Genomic DNA, 19,151 nt, shown 5'->3' on the forward strand with positions numbered 1-19,151 from the left:
GCTGAAATTCTAATGGAAATATGGGAGCTAAAGCCCATCCAGAGCTCAGACTTGCCAGTAGCTGCTTTGAAGACAATAAGCAAGCTGAGGGCCTAGAAGCCACAGGAGCTTAGGAAAAAAACATAGGTTCCCAGCCAGCTGCACAAGTTTCAGGCAATCTGGGGAGGAGCAATGTGTTCTTTATCTTCAGAGACCTCTTTTGAAACAGAATAGCATTTCACTGTGCTTAATTCTACAATTAAGAAGACTAAGTACCAGAAAAATGTGCTACTTTTCATCACATGGACTTTCAGATTACACAGAGAAAAAGATACCAGCTCATACTACCAAAACCAAAATGATACGATTACTTTAAAATGTTTCCTGGTACAACTCTGACAAAAATCCTACCTCACATTGTTCAGTCCTCATATAAACCCAACTGAGCTTTGAGCATTACTTCCTCCTCCTTTCCAAGAAATTATTGAGTCTATACTCAGCAGACCTTTTGCAATGGGTTCAGTGTTACTGTCCTTCCACCTGCCCTGGAGGTCAATATGATAGGAAAAATAGTGTCTGCTTTTGTATATTTAGAGACTCTATAGTGGAAAAATGTTTCTATCATGAAACTTGAGGCTTCTAAATAATTCAAGAAGGTCAAGTAGCTATGACGCCACAAGAAGATTTTTGACTGAGTCAAAACTGCTTAAGTAGTACATTCTTACATAAGTCATGGGAAAGAATCACAGAATCACAGAATGTTAGGGATTGGAAGGAACCTCAAAGGATCATCTAGTCCAATCCCCCTGCCGGAGCAGGACCACCTAGATCAGATCACACAAGAACGTGTCCAGGCGGGTTTTGAACATCTCCAGAGAAGGAGACTCCACAACGTCTCTGGGCAGCCTGTTCCAGTGTTCTGCTACCCTTACTGGGAAGAAGTTCTTCCTCATGTTTAAGCGGAACCCCCTATGTTCCAGCTTATATTCATTTCCCCTTGTCCTATCATTGGATGCCACTGAGAAGAGCCTGGCTCCATCTTCATGACAGTCACCCTTTACATATTTATAAACATTAATGAGGCGGAGGTATTAATAGAGTAGAAGTATTATTGTGTTAACCAAAGAAGTGGCCTGATTTGCCAAAATAAACCCCATTGTGTACACACCACTATACACCATGAGGCTGTTAAAAGTCTAGGCATTGTCCCATAGAAATCACTGCCACTAAATAGTTTTGAGAGATCTCAGGAGAAGAAGAAGAAAACATTTTAAATAACAAGCAGCTCTCTAAATATCCCCTAAACTTTGATTAGTTTCATAAAGGAAAGCAAAGTACTTGGCACATTTCAACAGCAGTAAAAATGGTAATAGTTGCTTGTGGGAAGACAGAACTCAGTTGTAGAAATGAGCTGCAAAATAATTTTTTTTACACTGTATCTTCCTAGTTCAGAACACACAAAGTATTTGGAGTTCAAGAGAGTCAGATTTTAATAAAACAAAACAGTGTATCTATCTCATCTGATGGAGGTGATGCAGTTTACACTGTTCAGATAGACTAAAGGCATGGAGAAAAGCAAACTGATTGAAAGTCCACTATACCATGGCTAAGATTTATAGTCTTTCAGAAACAGCAAGATACCTGACACTTTTATATCTCCATCTTCTCCATATTCTCAGATCAGGTAGTTGTAGGGAGCAGTAAAAGCCTCTGAAGTTGTTTCTTCTCCAGGCTGAACAGGCTGTCATGTGCTCCTGATCCTGACCCTCGGTGGTCCTCCACTGGGTTCACTCCTGTATGTCAATATTCTAGTGCTGAGAGCACAAAACAGGATACAATACTCCATGCGTGGTCTTATAAGTGCTGAATAGAAGTGAAGGATCACTTCCCTATGCCTGCTGTCAACACTCTTACTAATGCAGTCCAGGATATATTCAGCTCGTTGTCCGCTAAGACCACAGGGCTTTTTCCATGAAGCTGCTTCTCAGACTGTTGGACCTCAGCCTGCCCTGTTGCTTGGGATTATTCCAAGCCAGGGGCAAGACCATTCGTTTGCTTTTGCTGAACTTCATAAGGTTTCTGTCAGCCTATCTTTCCAGCCTATCCAAGTCCCTCTGACAGCAGCCCTGCCTTCCAAGTTTGGGTCACCTCAATCTGGTGTCACTTGAAAACTCACTGACAGTACCCTCCATCTCATCATCCAGGTTGTCGATGAAGACATTGCGCAGTATTTGTCCCAGCACTGATCCCTGAGGCACCCACTACCTACTGACCGCAAGCTTGGCTTTGAATCATTAATCATAACTCTTTAAGCCCAGCCTATTTTCTATCCACTTTATAGTGCTGTTATCCATTCCATGCCCCACCAATTTGGTGGCTATGGTGGAGGCTATGGAAGGCAACCAAAGACTGTTAAAATCGAGGTATACAACAGACACTGTCTTTCTCTTGTCTACAGTGCCAGACACTTCATCACAGAAAGAACAATTTCCATATGAAAAACATTTTAGCTACTCCCATTCACCTGGTTGTCTCATGTGTTTACATATTATTTGCTCCAACAATGTTCTCAAGTACTGAGGTGAGGCTGACTGGCCTATAGTTAATTGGATCCTCCTTCTTGTCATTCTTGATGATCTGATTCCATGGACTTGTGTATGATATCCAAGTGATTTAAGTGGTGCCTGACTCCACCTTGCTCTACTGTACGTACTACTTCGCTCCTACTGACTGCTACGAGGCTCAGAGCCTGGAAGGCCTGAGGACAAGCCTTGTGAGTGAAAACTAAGGTATAGAAAAAGACATTGAGTACTTGAGCCTATCTCATAACTCTTGTCACTACGTCCACTGCCCACTGAGCAATGAGCCCACACTAACTTAGCCTTTCTTTTGCTGTTGATGTACTTTAAGAAAACATTTCTGTCCTCCACCTCCCTGGCTAGTTTCAGGTCCAGCTGAGTAGGAGTTTTACTGGCTACATTTCTATATACATGGACAGTGCCTCTGTACCTCTCTCAGGTAGTCTGCCCCTGCTTTTGTGTGCTCCCCTTTTTGTGTTTGAGCTGAGTCAGGAGCTCCATGTTCATCCATACTGGTCTTCTGCAATGCTTGTCTTCTAAAGAATGGAAAGTACAGTTCTTGTGCTCAGAGGATGCTATCCTTTAAGATTAGCTAGCTCTCCTGGGCCTCTTTGCCCTCCAAGGCAATTATCCACAGGATCCTGTCAAGCACATCCCTGATCAGAGTATCTATCATTGATCATCTATATCAAGAAACTGTCTTCAATCTGTTCGATAAAACTGAATTGCTTGTGTCCAGACATATTGGCCTTTCAGTAGATATTGTTGTGGTTAAAGTCACCCAAGAATCCAGCCTGGGACTGTGAAGCTTTTCTTTGCCTTAAGAATATTTCATCTGCCTTCTCTTGTTGATGAGAAGGTCTATAGTAGACATCTACTACAATACCACCTGTGTTGGTCTGTCCTTTGATCTCTGCCTACTAGCTCTCCATTGGTTTGTCACTTCACCCCAGGCTCCATCCACTCAAAATACACCTTTGCCTAGAGCACAGCCTTAAGGGAGGGCATCTCATACTGGCATCTTGTTAGCACCTTAAGGTACTTGCATCTTGTGTACACAACTGGGTTCAAGGTTAAAGAGTTGCAGCATATTTGTTAGAGAAGACAGGGATGAGTGGGCCACACGTGCTGAACTTTCTTAGGTTTGCCCTGTCTTTGGTGAAAGAATCCTGAAGTTATGATTTGCTGTCACTCTTTTCAAATATACCTGCACCGTAGTATTTCTAGGGAAGGAATAAGATCTTTTCATTAGAGAACAAGGGGAATGCATGTGTAGGCAAAGGGAAAAGTTTCCACAGAACTGATTTCAGTGCTGTTGAAATATTAAAATCTTTTTATTTGAATATTAATTGTATCATGGAGTCGTTATTAATGCTACACATTAGAAATTGAAGTCTTTAATGTGAACTACTTATCCAATAATCTGTTACACTGATCCTAGAAAGTCACAGATTATCTATGTGTGTGTGTTAAAATTTAAATTAATAAACAAACAAAACTCCATCAATCTTTCTTTCATGATGGGATGTACATACCCATGTTTACAATATTTGATCCAAAATCCACATAATTCATGATCTTACACACTTTTAAGCTACCTCTTCCACTTCTTTCTTGAATTTTGTTTCCCTATATTTAACTTAGATTGTACACGATGCAATGTTTATATGATAATATTAAGATATAATTTTTGAATGCACAGTTTAAAATATGTCATTAAACAAATAGAAACTTTATCATTAAAAAATCTCTAATTCTTTTCAAAAACATTTTTTTCAGGTAAAATATATCCTAGGACACAAACTTGTAGAATTGCATTTTCAAACAAGAACACAGTGCACTTTAGGAGTGCGCTGTTCAGTGTCTAACAAGTAACTACCCGTCCTTATGTACCATGGTGTCCAAGTCTGTTGTCAAGTTAACTCATTCATTATTCCATGTAGCTTTTCAAACTGCAGACTGCTTGACATCGAGCTTTACTATATCCTCAGGTTTTAGTTGGTTTTTACCTCTTATTTGCAATGGCATGATAACTATTAGATCAGTAAGTGCCTATAGCAAAACTTGGTAAAAGAAAGAATGCTTCGTATCTTGACTTAATAATATCCCATAGGTATTTTTTACTCGCTTTTACAAGTCTAGTTGAAAATCTCCAATCTTAAGACCATCTGCATGCAGTCAAAGATAAGTAATGGAAAAAAGACCTCTAACACCCCCAACACCTCCCAAAGTATATTAAAAAACAAAAACAAACCACCAAAAATGAAACCACAAACTCCAAAGTTCTTGTTTACAATAAATTCCTTTAAGCTAAGGATTTCTATCTAGTGTTTTAAGTTAATTCATCTGAGCAAGACTTTGATGTGTAACCTGATTTCTTCAAGGTAGAGATGCAGTACCAATTGCTTACCTGACTCACACGCAAATGTCTTTGATGTCTCATCATGAAAGATAATTGCCACTGCATGCTTCTTTGTCTCTCGAGGCAATCGGGTTATGTTTTTGATATTGTGCAGCTCGGTTACCTTAAAATGAAGAAAAGTATTTTAGGCCAGCGTATAAATGGCACAAATAAAAATATTAACCATAACTACTCAATTTTTCCTATAATCTGTTTGTTTCCCCCTCAGGCTATTTACACTTTTAAGTTTTTTAATTGACAAAATCAGATAAATAGATAGAATCTGAAGTTTCAAAACTTTCTATAAAATGTAATGTATAAAAAAGTGAATGGTCTACTTCTCTATTTAATAAGGTTATACTTGGAAACATAGTTATTATAATGACATCAAGACAGTCATGATTATTCTAGAACATTTTTCAATTTCTGTATTTGTACAACTTTGGTCAGTTTCAGAATCTGCATCAAACACACAAATTCATGTAGGAACAGTTGTGTCTTATTAGTTAAGGGAAGTAACTCAATTATCATGCCAATTAGTATCACTACATTTGTAAGGATAGATCCTCATCTGTCTTTAAAGTGTAATTGTCACCCTCATAAGAGCTCAGAATTTTATTTTATATTCCAATCATTAGAAAAGCTTATCAAGAAAAAATACCCTTGTAGTAAATTTACAGCATAAACAATTCAATCTATTTCCATTTTCCTTTCATGAAAGTAGATAACTACTATTAACATAAATGAAAGGAAAACACGCTATTACAACCAGAGCTGTTAGCATAGCTTGTATTAAACTCCTTAGCACTTCACATTATAAAATCTTTTTCTCAGTTTCTTGGAACTCTGGGTAAACTTCATCTGTTTATAGTTAGCTTTTCCAGGCAGGGCATCTGCCTCAGGCAGAATTATTTCTTTAAAATGTCATCCATATGAGTTTGGCCATCTATGACTAGGGGAAAAAAAAAAAAGGGCTGAATGTAGACTTTTTGTTTTGTTTTGTTTTGTTTTGTTTTGTGATTCTTATGTGCACAGCTCTAGCATTCCTTTTCATATGCTGGAAAGAATGTTTTTTTAAGAGACAGAGATTTTATATGGTGCAGTGAAAAAGTGGAACATGTTGGGGCAAAGACATGGAAAAAAAGATTGAGAACGGATAAGTAGTGAGAGTCATCAAGCTAGGGAAAGAAACTGAGACAAAGCATGAAATAGAATATGTAGGTGCTGATGACAAACCTGAGATCAGAACTGAAGACTGCTATGGGGTCTATCTTGACAGCCTTCAGAAAAACTCATGTCAATTTGTCAATATCTTTGCCATAAAAGAAGGGCAAAAACTGCATGTGATACTCTAGATATGGTCTAATGAGTGTTGAACAGAGGGAGATAATCACTCCCTGTATTGACTGGGCATGGTCCTGTTCACACAGCTCATGGAGCTGTTGGTCATCTTTGCTAGCTGAGGCACCAATTCCCAGGGTCCTTCCCACAAGACTGCTCCCAGCCTGCCTATCCCAAGCTTGTGCCATCACAGAGGCTCCTCTGACCCAGTCAGTGGCTGACACTTGTCATTATTCAGTTTCACAAGGTTCCTGTCAGCCCATTCCTCCAGCCCATTCAGGTCTCTGAAAGGTAGCCTGGCTACTGAAAGCCTACCGACTGACCCTTCACAGTGTGCTGTCTGCTCAGTTTGTGAGTGCATGCTTCATTATCTCTTACAGATCTCTGATAACAATACTAACCAAGAGAGGTCCCAGTACAGAATGCAGCAGTTAGACACTTGCTACCATCCTCCAGGTAGAGTATGACCCATTGCCGATGACTTTACGGCTCTGACTAGTTTACCAGCTTTTCATCATCTAGACACCCACCCACCTAGATGAAAATGTCTCAACTTGGATATAAGAATAACATGGGAGACAAAGTCAAAAGCCTTGCTAGAGTTGAGTACCCAATGACTTCCACTGCTCTCTCCTCAACCCAAAGCACAGACAGCTATTAGGTGGGTCAGGCATGATTCACCCTTGGTAAATCCATGCTGCCTCTTCCCAACTACTATCTTCTCCTCAGGAAGTTCAATAAGGCCAAGTGCAAGGTCCTGCACGTGGGTTGGTGAAATCCCATGCACAAGTACAGGCTGGGCAGAGAATGGATTGAGAGCGGCCCTGAGGAAAAGGACTTAGGAGTGCTGATGGATGAGAAGCTCAACATGAGCCAGCAATGTGCACTGGCAGCCCAGAAAGCCAACCGTATCCTGGGCTGCATCAAAAGAAGCGTGGCCAGCAGGTCGAGGGAGATGATTCTGCCCCTCTACTCTGCTCTTGTGAGACCCCACCTGGAATACTGCGTTCCGCTCTGGATTCTCCAACACAAGAAGGACATGGAGCTGTTGGAGCGCATCCAGAGGAGGGCCACAAAGATGATCCGAGGGCTGGAGCACCTCTGCTATGAAGACAGGCTGAGAGAGTTGGGGCTGTTCAGCCTGGAGAAGAGAGGGCTCTGGGATGATCTTATAGCAGCCTTTCATCTAATTCATAGATCTAATTCATAGAATCTAACTCATAGATTCTTAGAATTATAGAATGGTTTGAGTTGAAAGGAACCTTAAAGATCATCTAGTTCCAACCTCCTGCCCATGGGTAGGGACATCTTCCACTAGACCAGGTTATTCAAAGCCTCATCCAACCTGGCGTTGAACATCACCAGGGATGGGGCATCCACAACTTCTCTGGGCAACCTGTTCCAGTGCCTCAACACCCTCAGAGTGAAGAAGTTCTTTAAATCTAGTCTAAATCTCCCCTCTTTCAGTTTAAAGCCATTGCCCCTTGTCCTGTCACTACATGCCCTTGTAAAAAGTTCCTCTCCAGCTTTCCTGTAGGGCCCCTTTAAGTAGTGCTGGTAGAAGGTGCCCTCACAGCCTTCTCCTCTCCAGGCTGAACAACCCCAACTCTCTCAGCCTGTTTTCATAGCAGAGGTGCTCCAGCCCTTGGATCATCTTTGTGGCCCTCCTCTGGATGCGCTCCAACAGCTCCATGTCCTTCTTATTTTGGGGACTCCAGAGCTGGATGCAATACTCTAGGTGAGGTCTCATGGGAGCAGATTAGAGGGGCAGAATCATCTCCCTCGACCTGCTGGCAACACTTCTTTGGATGTGGTCCAGGATATGGCTGGTTTTCAGGGCTGCAAGCACTCATTGCCAGGTCATGTTGAGCTTCTACTAACATCCCCAAGTCCTCCTCCTCAGAAGAACAAAACCTGAGGAAAAAATGTCAAATCCAGAATTCATTAATCAATTCTGAAGACCCAGAAGGGCCCAAAGCAGGAGACAGGGAAGATATGGATCTTCTAGTCTTGCCAGATAAGAAGAAGATATAAGAGCAAAAGATTTAAAAAGTTCTGGGACACAAAAATGTTCAGATTATTCTTAAACAGAATTTATATTTTTAAAACAATTTAAAGATGCACATAGCTTTCCTCTCAAAGATTCAAAAAGATAATTCACAGTGCAATATGAAAGGAAAATGATAATAGGAAGATACAAACCCTACTGGTTCTAACACAAGCAAATGAAACAGAAAGTGGTGGTTTTACATGAATATGCATGTGCGTCTGCAAAAAAATTCCCTTAAATCTTGTTATGTTAAAAAAAGGCAAATTTCACTTTCTGGAATAGCAGGAAAGGAAACAGAAGTGTTTTGAATAGTGACACAGGGCATATTAAGCCTTCTTCCAGTCTCTCTCAGACAGCAGAGATCTACTATTTTCTTTAATATTTGAGTGTTATAGATTACTGAAAAATCCTGCAACATTGATAAGTTTGATAATAGATCCAAAACCTACATTTCTGGCATAAAATCTATATAACTTTCACAGTAATTTTTGTTTGAAACAACTACAGAGAACCAGGGACATATACTTAGCCATCTATAAAGACGATTTTATGGGATCTCTTGTTGATCAGTACATTAAACCTGTTTTTTTTAATATATTGACTGAGCATTTTTTTATGCAAGCTCATTCACATACTTAGGAATATTGTCAGCACAAAATGAACAAACGAAGAATTTTATTTATGTGCTGGTGGGAATTTAATGTCTGAAAGAGACAATGAAAACCACCAAATTCTGATGTGCTGCTTTTTGGTATCCATACGAGAGATTTGGTTGAACAAAATGCAAGGCAAATGAAGAAAAACAGTCTCCATGAAGGGAAAAAGGGGCTTTGTTTTAAACACATTTCAACTTTCCTTTGTCTCTGAAATCATACTGCCTCCTTAGACAGCATAGAACTTCTTATAACTCCAATGTAACAGACAAAGAGTTACATGAATTGCCTCTTCCAAGCAAGGTTTTTTGAGTCATTCATAGTTTCCGACAAAAGTCACATTCCTCTTGTATACATCTTTCCACAGAATTGGACATATTTCAAACTATCATGAGATATCTTTTTTCTTGTCAAATGCTTTAATGCTTTAATGTGGGTAGCCAAAATATTTCTGCCATTTTTTTATTTATTTTTAAAATAGGATAATGATGATGATGATGATGATAATAATAATAATTAATAATAATAACAGTAATAATAATAGTAACAAAAATATATGGATCATAAGGTTCTCTGGAGGTCATCTGGTCCAAGCTTCCCTGCTCAAGTAGAATCACCTAGAATCAGTTACCCGGGACCGTGTTCAGATGGCTTTTAAATATCTCCAAGGTGGGGGACTCCACAGTCTCTCTGGGCAACCTGTGACAGTGCTCAGTCACTTTCACAGTGAAAAAGTGTTTCCTTATGTTCAGAAGTATCCTTCTGTGTTTCAGTGTTTGCCCATTGCCTCTGGTCCTGCCACTGGGCACCACTGAAAAGGGTCTGGCTCTGTCTTCTCTAAACCCTTCCGATGTAGAGAATACACTCACTCATGAGTATATAATGAATGAGCCTTCTCATCTCCAGGCTAAACAGTCCTAGCTCTCTCAGCCTCTCCTCATAGGAAAGATCCTCTAGCCCCCTCATCATCTTTGTGACTCTTCACCAAACTCTCTCTAGTATGTCCATGTCTCTCCTGTATTGGACCCAGTACTCCAGGTGTGGCTGCACCAGTGCTGAGTAGAGAAAGGACACTTTATCAAATAAGTCCCTCAGTATTTCTATTGGATATGTCATTTTTAATATCAAATAGAGATATGAATTTTTGCTTCCATGTTCATCTATTGAAATTGTACTGTAAGTTCCCCTCCACAATCAAAGCAGAAAGATAGAGGCAAGAATAATAATACTGTGAAAGTCTATCCTCCCACTGCTAGAGAGAATTGAAGTTAATCAAATTCCAAATTCTGGGTTTAATGCCGACGAGGCATGAGTCATTTCTCTACTCACCGAACATTTGCAATTAAAAAATAAACACCTGAGACTTTGTATTATTTTCTATGAAGGAAAAACAAACTTTGTCTTGGCAACCAGGCTGCTTTATCTCAGTGATTTTTAACAGTGTGGTTTCAATTTTTATCTATTCTTAAAAAAAGAAAAAACAAACCAAAAAAAACCCCAAACAAATAAACCTTTTTAAAGGGGAAAAAGTATCAAAGCTACTGAAAAAAAACCACCAAAAAAAATCCTAAAAAAAGTAGTAACTTTTTTGAAAGAATTTAAACCATCTCCTTGCAAACTTTAAGAAAGTTTAAAAAGATAAAAAGACTAATCAAATTGAAAATTTATCAAAAAGAAAAGCCCCTTTTTTTTATGAGTAGTACATTAGGCAAATCTACTTTTTTAAGCAAGGAGTATGAAACCAAAATTTGCTCCCCGTGGTATCACAACAGACTTGTTGACAAATACAGTCTAGTTCATTGAAAACATTGCTGTTTTTCACAACAACACAATAGTATTCTGGAACCACCTAGACCATTGATAACCTTGTACCAGTAAAAAGAAAAGAATAAAGGAAAAAATTAAGGTGCTATTACACATGTAAGAGTCTTACCTAGACTTTTCACAAAAAAGATTGAAATATTCTCATTGTGAAATTATACTTTGCCTAAAACTTTGGTAATATTAAAAACAATCCAAATCAAAAAACCCTTTGAAAATCAATTTTCCTATTTCCCCTAATTTGTATCCCTTTAGAACAAAATAAATTTCAACAACAAATAAAATCCCTAGTATTACCTGTTCGGTGAGTAATCGTGCCAATAGATTTCTTGCATACCCTTATCCTTTATGATTTCTTCCAGTAGGCTAAATAGATCCTTTTGTATTAAGCTGTGATTATGTAGTTTACAACTTTTCACTAACATTAGTATGCTAACTTAGATTTTCTTTTCTCTGCTAGACATTGGTGCTATCATTTAGTGCAGTACTCCATATGGTGCTCAGTGTGGTACACGCTAGGGACTGTTAGCACCTGGCCCATTTCTCAGTTCTCCTACTCCTCATCAATAATTCCTGCCTCATATGTCCATCACTCAACAGCCCACACGTACATTTCCTTGCTTTTTTCCACTTGGTTTCTTGGTCTTTTCCTGTATCAGTCTCTAAAATAATTTTTCTTGTTTCTAGAATGACAATGAACACTGGTTGAAGAAAAGATGTGGAATAGTTACTTAGCTTATTTGTAACAAACTTTTTGCCAAGCTTGTTTTTTCATATACAAAAGGTTTTTTTCTTTCTTGGGGGGTTTTGACACAAGTGTATCAGAGTTATGCACTCCTTTACTTCTGGTTAATATTTGATGAAAGAAAATAACCCTGAAGGTTTACAAGATAGGAGAATTTCTAGGACCGGTGAAGGCAGCATCTCATTCCTGTAAAATTAAGCTATTCTAGGCTTGCACCAGTGTCTTGAGGCATCAGTGTTGGTTTCTGTAACTTGCTTCCTCTCATAGTCAGGAATTTGGATCACCTCAAAGATTCCACGTCACTACAGCTAATCACCAGTATAGCCTCAGGAAATGAAATGCACTTGATCTGCACACAATTCTTTGAAGTGCGTCTCAGATTGTTCACCAAAACGCAGAACTTCTTTAAAGAGAAACATCAAGCACTGAAGAAGAATGCAAAAGGGCCTACAGTTAGTTTTCTATCACCTTTGCTCATATAACTACAGCACTCAAGAATCATCCAAAGATTGCTTCACTTCTGATCCTCATTGTTTTTCTTTATCTTGGTTTGTAGATGGGCCCAAAATTTACCTAAGTTTTGTGTTGGTATAGCACCTCATCTAAAAAGGGCACCTCCTTCAAAGCTTCTACTTGCTTCTTTCATGTAAATGCTATCTAGAAGTAATAAAATCAATAATCATCAACATCTTGTAAATGCTGTCTAGCCACATCTGGGTGGATCAATAAAAAAAAAAAAAAAAGCTGTCTGCTGGTCTATATTATGAATATATTAAAAAAGGCTCGCTCTTTTTCTCCCCCCCCTTCAAAACACACAAACAAACAAACAAATAAATAAAATACAGAGCAAGGCATCAACCTTAAAAGCAAGAGGAAAAGTTGGAAAGGACTCCTCTGAAGGAACCAACAATTAACAAATCTCAAGTTACATGGTAAAAAAGATAAGAGGATCAGAGGAAGACAAGAGCTTATGCCCTCACTTAGGAAATAAAAAAATAATCTTAGTTTCTTTAAAGATTTTCCCTATCCTATGTCTCATGATAATCATTTGTACCCTGAGGGGTTCACAGGAACGTGAAGTCACCTTTCTACATGAAAATCCTAAATCTGATGCTAATACCAAATCTCTTCCATTCCCTACTTCCTGACAGAATGCCCAAGCATTGCCTGATGCCAGGGGACTGAGTTACAAGAAAAACTAAATTATTGGTCTATATTAGTTTTTGTGCATTTCTCTGCCAACAGACTTGGAAAAGAACTGAAAAACATCCTGATAGATTTCAGAAGTCTAACTCCACTTCTCCCTAGCTAAAACAACTGCCGTCTGATTTCAGTAAAGTCATGCTGCAGATTCCTAGTAAATAATTCAAGTGCAGGAAAACTATTAATGTAAGATAATCCACAGCGGTAGGTAGCAATAGTCCAAATCCAAGAAAGATACACAGGCACAGGCTGATGAGCAAGGAAATTATTCAGGATTGTTATATGGAAACTTTGAACAATAGAACCATTCACTGAAGTAGACAATCACCTCTGGCTAGACAGAAGATAATAGATTGCTAGTAACAAACTTCTGGTCTCTCTAACAGCGCTTTAGCCCTTACCTGTCTTGATCTAACATTTCAGAACTCTCTCACTCTCCCAGTCTGAGTGCTGGTTATAACAACTCATCAATGTCAAGAGCTCATTTTTACACGGGAAAAATATCCACATTTTTTCTGTCTGGGAGTCTATGTTATAGTCCCATGTTATAGCAACCTACAGTCTTTTTAAAAATGCATTTGTTACCCAAGTAAATTACAGGAAGTAATTATAGGAGCACATTTCCATTATGCTAGTGAAATACTTGATATGACAAAAGAGCCACTGTCAATGCAACTTAAATAGGATACCCAACCTTTAAAATATTGGGGGGGTTTGGATTTTTTGTTTGTTTGGTTTTTTCTTTTTTTTTTTTTTTTTGGCATTTAAGTTACATCCTTAGATGTGAAAGGTGTTTAAATTTCAAAATTGGTTAGTTTAAATAAAGGCTCAGATTAACTGGGACTTTTGCTTCTTAATAGTCAACATAATTCAAAATTTTTTTCTGATTACTTTCTTTGGAAGTACATTTAGTTCTCTTGAAAAGGAAGGATTTTAGGAACAACTAAATATACTTTCTCTTGAATCCATAATACTTCATCACTGACCTACGCTGGACATTTATTTGTTTGCTTATTGTACTAAAATTCTGTTCTAGCAAGGGAGCTGAACATCTAGGATATGTGTTATCCACTTCCGTGTTACATGGAGATGTAAAGTCTATATGTATATGACACATCTAGAGTTCTGGTGCTCAAATTGTGCATTTAAATAGATGGAGTAACTCTTCCACAATTGTAGAAATATTACTTCCGAATCACATATTACATCTGCATAGCTACAAAAAATATAATTCCACAGTAAATAGGAAAAGTGCTTCAGAAAAGATGAAAAACACAGAAATCATGCATAAAATCTCAAACGCGTGCCTCCCATATGAAATTGGGAGGGAAACGATTCTGCGATTCCATCTACTGAATATTACTTCCACTGTGCAGAGTCCTGGAAATTGCTTGGGCAGAGGAAAAGGTCTGAATTTACATAAATAGATTTCTGTTTTGCATTGTGCGCTACCTTCCTGTCATTTAATTTATCTCCAGCAAAAATAGAAGCAGAAGAGAGCTACAAAATGTAATTGTTCATCCTCTTATTTCTTAATAATGGCCCACATACTACCATCTGTTGTGTAAAACCACACAAGCAGTAATGTAACAGAGAAAAAGTCAACACAGTGGCAAGGAGCAGGGACTCCAGTGGGTGACGTCCGAGGACAGTAGAGAACTACCTCAAACCAGAAACATCGTGACAACAGTAAGAGAGTGATACAAGAAACAAGAGCTACCTTCATCACAGCAAGAAAAGGGCAAAGGAGGCACCTTCACCAACATTACTCTAAATGCTGCTGCCAGTCTGCCAAAGGAGAAAAGGAGATGCTGGCCCATTGCAGATGAAAGGACTACAGAGAGGAGTATCTCAAAGAAACAAAACTCCTCCCTTCAGCTCAGTTTTCAGTCATCCTATCTGCAGTTAGCGGTGACTCCTTTTACATAGTTAAATCCAATTGTCACAGAGTAGAAGTTTTGTTATGGCTTCGAACAGATCTGGATGTGATTTTGGCTCTTAAAAAAAAGGCAGTGTGCTGCCTGAAAAGCATAAAGACCTTTGGGACCAGGGAAACAGCTGCATTAACCAAAGTACAGCCATCATGGGAGGTGACTTTTCTTCTGTACTCTGCACTCAATTAGATTGCATCTACAATACCATGTCCAGTTTTGAGATCCCAGTGCAATTGATAAAGCAGAGAGAGTCCAGCAGAGGGCCCCCAGGACAGCCAGGGCTGGACCACCTGCCCTATGGGGAGAGATTAAGGGATGGGGGCTGCTCCAGCCTGCAGCAGGGACAGCTTCAGGAGCACCTAACAGCAGCCTCCCCAACATCTGCAGGGTGGTTATCAAGGAGACAGAGACAGGCTCTTCACAGCTGCACCTGATGGGAGGAAGAGGAGCAATGGGCATAAACTGAGGCTGCATATGAGAAGCAATGTTTTCACCATGAAGACAGCCCAGCAGTGCGACCGGCTGCAAAGAGAGGCTCTGTAGTCTATGTCCCTGGAGGTTTTCAAGACTCAACTGGACAAAGCCCTGAGCAATCACATCTGACCTCAGAGCTGGCTCTACCGTGAGCAGGAGTTGGACATGAGACCTCCTGAGGCCCGTTTGCATCTGACTAAACCTGTGAGTCTAACAAAGAGATGCTAACAGATCTGTAAGGTTATTTGGACCTTTATGGGCTTGGGCAAACTCATACAGGATTAGGCATTCAGAGTATTTAGGACGAAACACATTTTCCCGACTCCAGCATATTCTGCACAAGAACAGCACATGACAATCAATGATAGGACTAGAAAATGGAAGAGACCGAAAAACAAGACTTGAAGTAAAAAGTACTGAGGTAGAAAAGAAATGAAAAACCTACTTCATGAAGGAATGGAAAAATTTAAAACACAAGATTACAAGAGGAACATAAGAAGGGAGAAGATAAATCCCATGATCAGAAAATTGAAAGAATGGATCATATAAAAGCAAAACCAATTCAAAAAGAAAACAGAATAGTTTTCCCCGTCCACCTCTGCATGTGGATTCATCCTTGGAAGAAGATGAGTTGTTATGGTAACAATACGCTCCAGGAATTTTGCCAAGGAGTGGCATATCAACCTCCATATTATGCCTCTGGGGCAGGTCTCCAGCTGTTATTTCAGAGGAATAAGTGTTTAAGAAACTGCTACCAAGAAACTGTTCATTCTTGTAAGTACTAAATGAAAACCGCACCTATAACAGCAGTAAGAATCTTATCTGTCAGCTGAAAAAAGTAGATACTAAAAACAAACAAAAAAGAGACAGAATGAATGTATATATTAACAATAAATCAGGCTAAGTATAAGCCAGTAATGTCAGGGCAAGAAAGTGAAGTTTGATGGGAAGAAATACACACAGGTCTGACAGCAGAGGGATACTGAATAATTTCTTCTAGCACTCCAGATAAAATTGAGATTTAAAAAAAAAAAAGGAAAAAGTTCAAATTTTTCAACATTTTTGGAGAACATAGATGACATTATGTAAATTTAGACTGAATATAAAACAAAATTACTGTCTTTTAATTTTTCAAAATTTAAATAAATGTAAAAGAGAAAATATGAACCTTTACCTCAACTTTCTCTTTTCCCTAAGTCTGCACTGTTACTAAGAGTTGCTAAATATCTGTATTGCTGACTTTCATATGGGCTACCACCTGGGTACGCAGATTCATGCTGTATTGTAACTGCCCACTTACCACATAAGCAGTTACAAACTCCTCACTTTGCCTCAATAAAATCTGAAAAAATTAGGGACGGAAACCAAACTGAGTTGATTAGCTTTTGTTATGCCACTTTAAATGCTACATTGTTTCACAGTGTCTGTAAATCAAACCTACCAAGGCAGAAAAAGCATAGCAAGTTATACCAACTACCTTTAACAGGCAAAGGTATAGGGGTTTTGGTAAACCATGTTTCTTTACTTTCTCTCAAACTGCACTGCTGTAATACTGCCAGGATTGAACTGATGCCTCATCCACAAAATCAACTAGCCTACTGGGATTATTCTGGTTTTGGCTGGTAGCCTGGTGTTTTAAACCAATAGTTAAAATTTGATCAGTTCATGTGTACGTGGACCTTGTCCTGTAACGAACATTCTAATTATGACTTTGAAATATATACTGAATGTCAGACTACTGAATCAGTATAGCACTAAAAAAAAGGGGGAAAAATTATCCATCTATAAAGTGAGTGTTGACAAAATGTAAAACAACTAATGCCTTAATGCTAAAAGAACACTCTAATGTGAAACCTAGATTCACACTTGAAAAATAACATCACACTAGAGAGATGGTAGAGAGGGAAGATGATTCGCAACAGAAATAAAGTAGATTTCCCAATTATCTTTCCAAATTTCAGCTACAATTAAAACAAATATACTTTCAATATCACACTTCCTGATAGTTACCAGGTATGCAAACAGCAGCACTGTGCTTATGCCTGAGAAACAGAATGAGGCATTTCATTACTGTAGTTTAATTATCCAAGTAGAGTAATAAGACAATACTTCACAATGAATGTGTAAATGAATTAGATCATTATATGAATTTTAATAGCCTTATGAGGCTCCTAAAATACACTGGACAGTTAAAAACTTCTATTTTTAAGGGTTTTCACTTTCAACATTCTCAAAGTTCATCATTATGTCCAGATGTTTTTTAGTTTCAGCCCAAAGGTATTGATTGAGTAAAAGGATTATGTTACAGGTCTTCAAGTAAAAAGAAAAGGAGAAAGGTACTTTTCCAAAACTTTCTTTAAATTTTCCTCTTGGTTTATTTAAATTGGCCAACCTGTAATAATTCCCAAACTTATCGTGTTAGATAAGCTCAGTTAAAAAGAAGTGTTTATTAACACGGACTACATTTGAAAACAAATTACAGCAAAAACATGATTATGAAATTTAACTTCTCTGAACACAGTATGTGGTGGGTATATAATTATTCCTGCTAAACTGCTAAGTATAACCCTAACTACAAAATCTCTCACCACACTGACAAACTGGGTCAGGAGTGTTAGAGGACACAAGTAACTACAGGCTTTCAATGTACATAAATTATTTTGGTTGTATCTATGCTGTACATTATGCCAGCAGTTGAGCCCTAGGTTTAACTCCCCTTCCTACTCCTTTCAAATTGTGAAAGCCTTGAAATTAGACTATAGCTCCCTTTAGCCAGATCTTGAAACCATGGGGAAGGCTGGAGTCAAAATTAAGTGAGAAAAGCTGCCTTGCTTCCATTGTACCACTCACAGGGGAAAAAAAAATCACAGTTGAGAGGCACCTCGATGCAGGTTTTAAGGACCTCTCAGATGCTGGGTATCCGCTGAAGTATCAAGAGCTGTATTCAGAAATAGAGAAATAACAGTGGCAAGGAAAGGAGAAGGGACATCATCTTTGCCCTCCCCATTCTTGGCTCTTCTCACTTGATCCCAAAGGTGAGGAAACCACACACAAGCACAGTGCTCAGCTTGAGGCTCTGCTCCATAGCTGGCTGTGGACAACAGCAAGTGGTAAAAGCCATGAGTGCACATATACAAATGCAACCACAGAGACACCCACTAGCCTAAATTCTTTTGTTTTGTTTTTAAAAAGGATTAAAACAGTAAATACAAACTCACCATAAAAATAGTATTTAGAAAACTTTAACCCAATGAATTTTAAAGGCTGTAAATATGCCTCAGTGTCTTTAGGAATAAATCCCATCCCAATCTAATAATATAAAAACTGGCATTTTGATGCTGTTCTTAAATATAAACATATATATTAAAAGCATTTCAGATATTCTGAAGGAAGTATTAATAGCATCATATTACCTATGAGATATTTGATGCTCATCAGAAAAATACATCAACTAGATATAAAACCAAATATAGAAAGAAAATTTGGGAGTTTAAATTAACCTAAATTCAACACATGCCTGTGCATGTGTGTGTACACATACTCTCAAAGTGGCACAGAATTCTTTAGGAGAAAAATGTGAAAGAGCAAAAATTGCAATAGAGAGAACAAAAGAGGAGAAAAAAAGCAATAGAGTGCAGTAAAAAGAAAAGAAAAGAAAAGAAAAGAAAAGAAAAGAAAAGAAAAGAAAAGAAAAGAAAAGAAAAGAAAAGAAAAGAAAAGAAAAGAAAAGAAAAGAAAAGAAAAGAAAAGAAAAGAAAAGGTTCTGAACAGGAATGTAGCCTTTCTTTTATGTTTTTTTTTTTCTAAAAAACCCCATAGCTTTATTTTTTGACAAATTTTTGAAATATTTTCACTTTATTTACTTCTAAAATGAACTGAAATTTGTTAGCTGATAATTTGAAAATTCTTTTAGTTTAATTGTCATTGGGGATAAATTAATTTTGAATATCTATTACGACAATTACATACAG

The 19,151-nt window shown here is 38.2% G+C and overlaps 1 protein-coding gene across 1 annotated transcript in view; it reads right to left on the reverse strand.

Annotated features, from left to right (window-relative positions):
* The window catches only part of DOK6 (docking protein 6), a 268,991-nt gene that overhangs the window by 137,761 nt on the left and 112,079 nt on the right, over positions 1–19,151 (reverse strand). The window contains exon 3 of the mRNA XM_086609178.1: positions 4,969–5,083. Within this exon, the coding sequence (XP_086465304.1) occupies positions 4,969–5,083 (115 nt within the window). The remainder of the gene's footprint in view (positions 1–4,968; positions 5,084–19,151) is intronic.

The sequence above is a fragment of the Tauraco erythrolophus genome, chromosome 3 (genome assembly GCF_009769465.1).
Source record: "Tauraco erythrolophus isolate bTauEry1 chromosome 3, bTauEry1.pri, whole genome shotgun sequence".
In the NCBI taxonomy this organism is placed as follows: Eukaryota; Metazoa; Chordata; class Aves; order Musophagiformes; family Musophagidae; genus Tauraco; species Tauraco erythrolophus.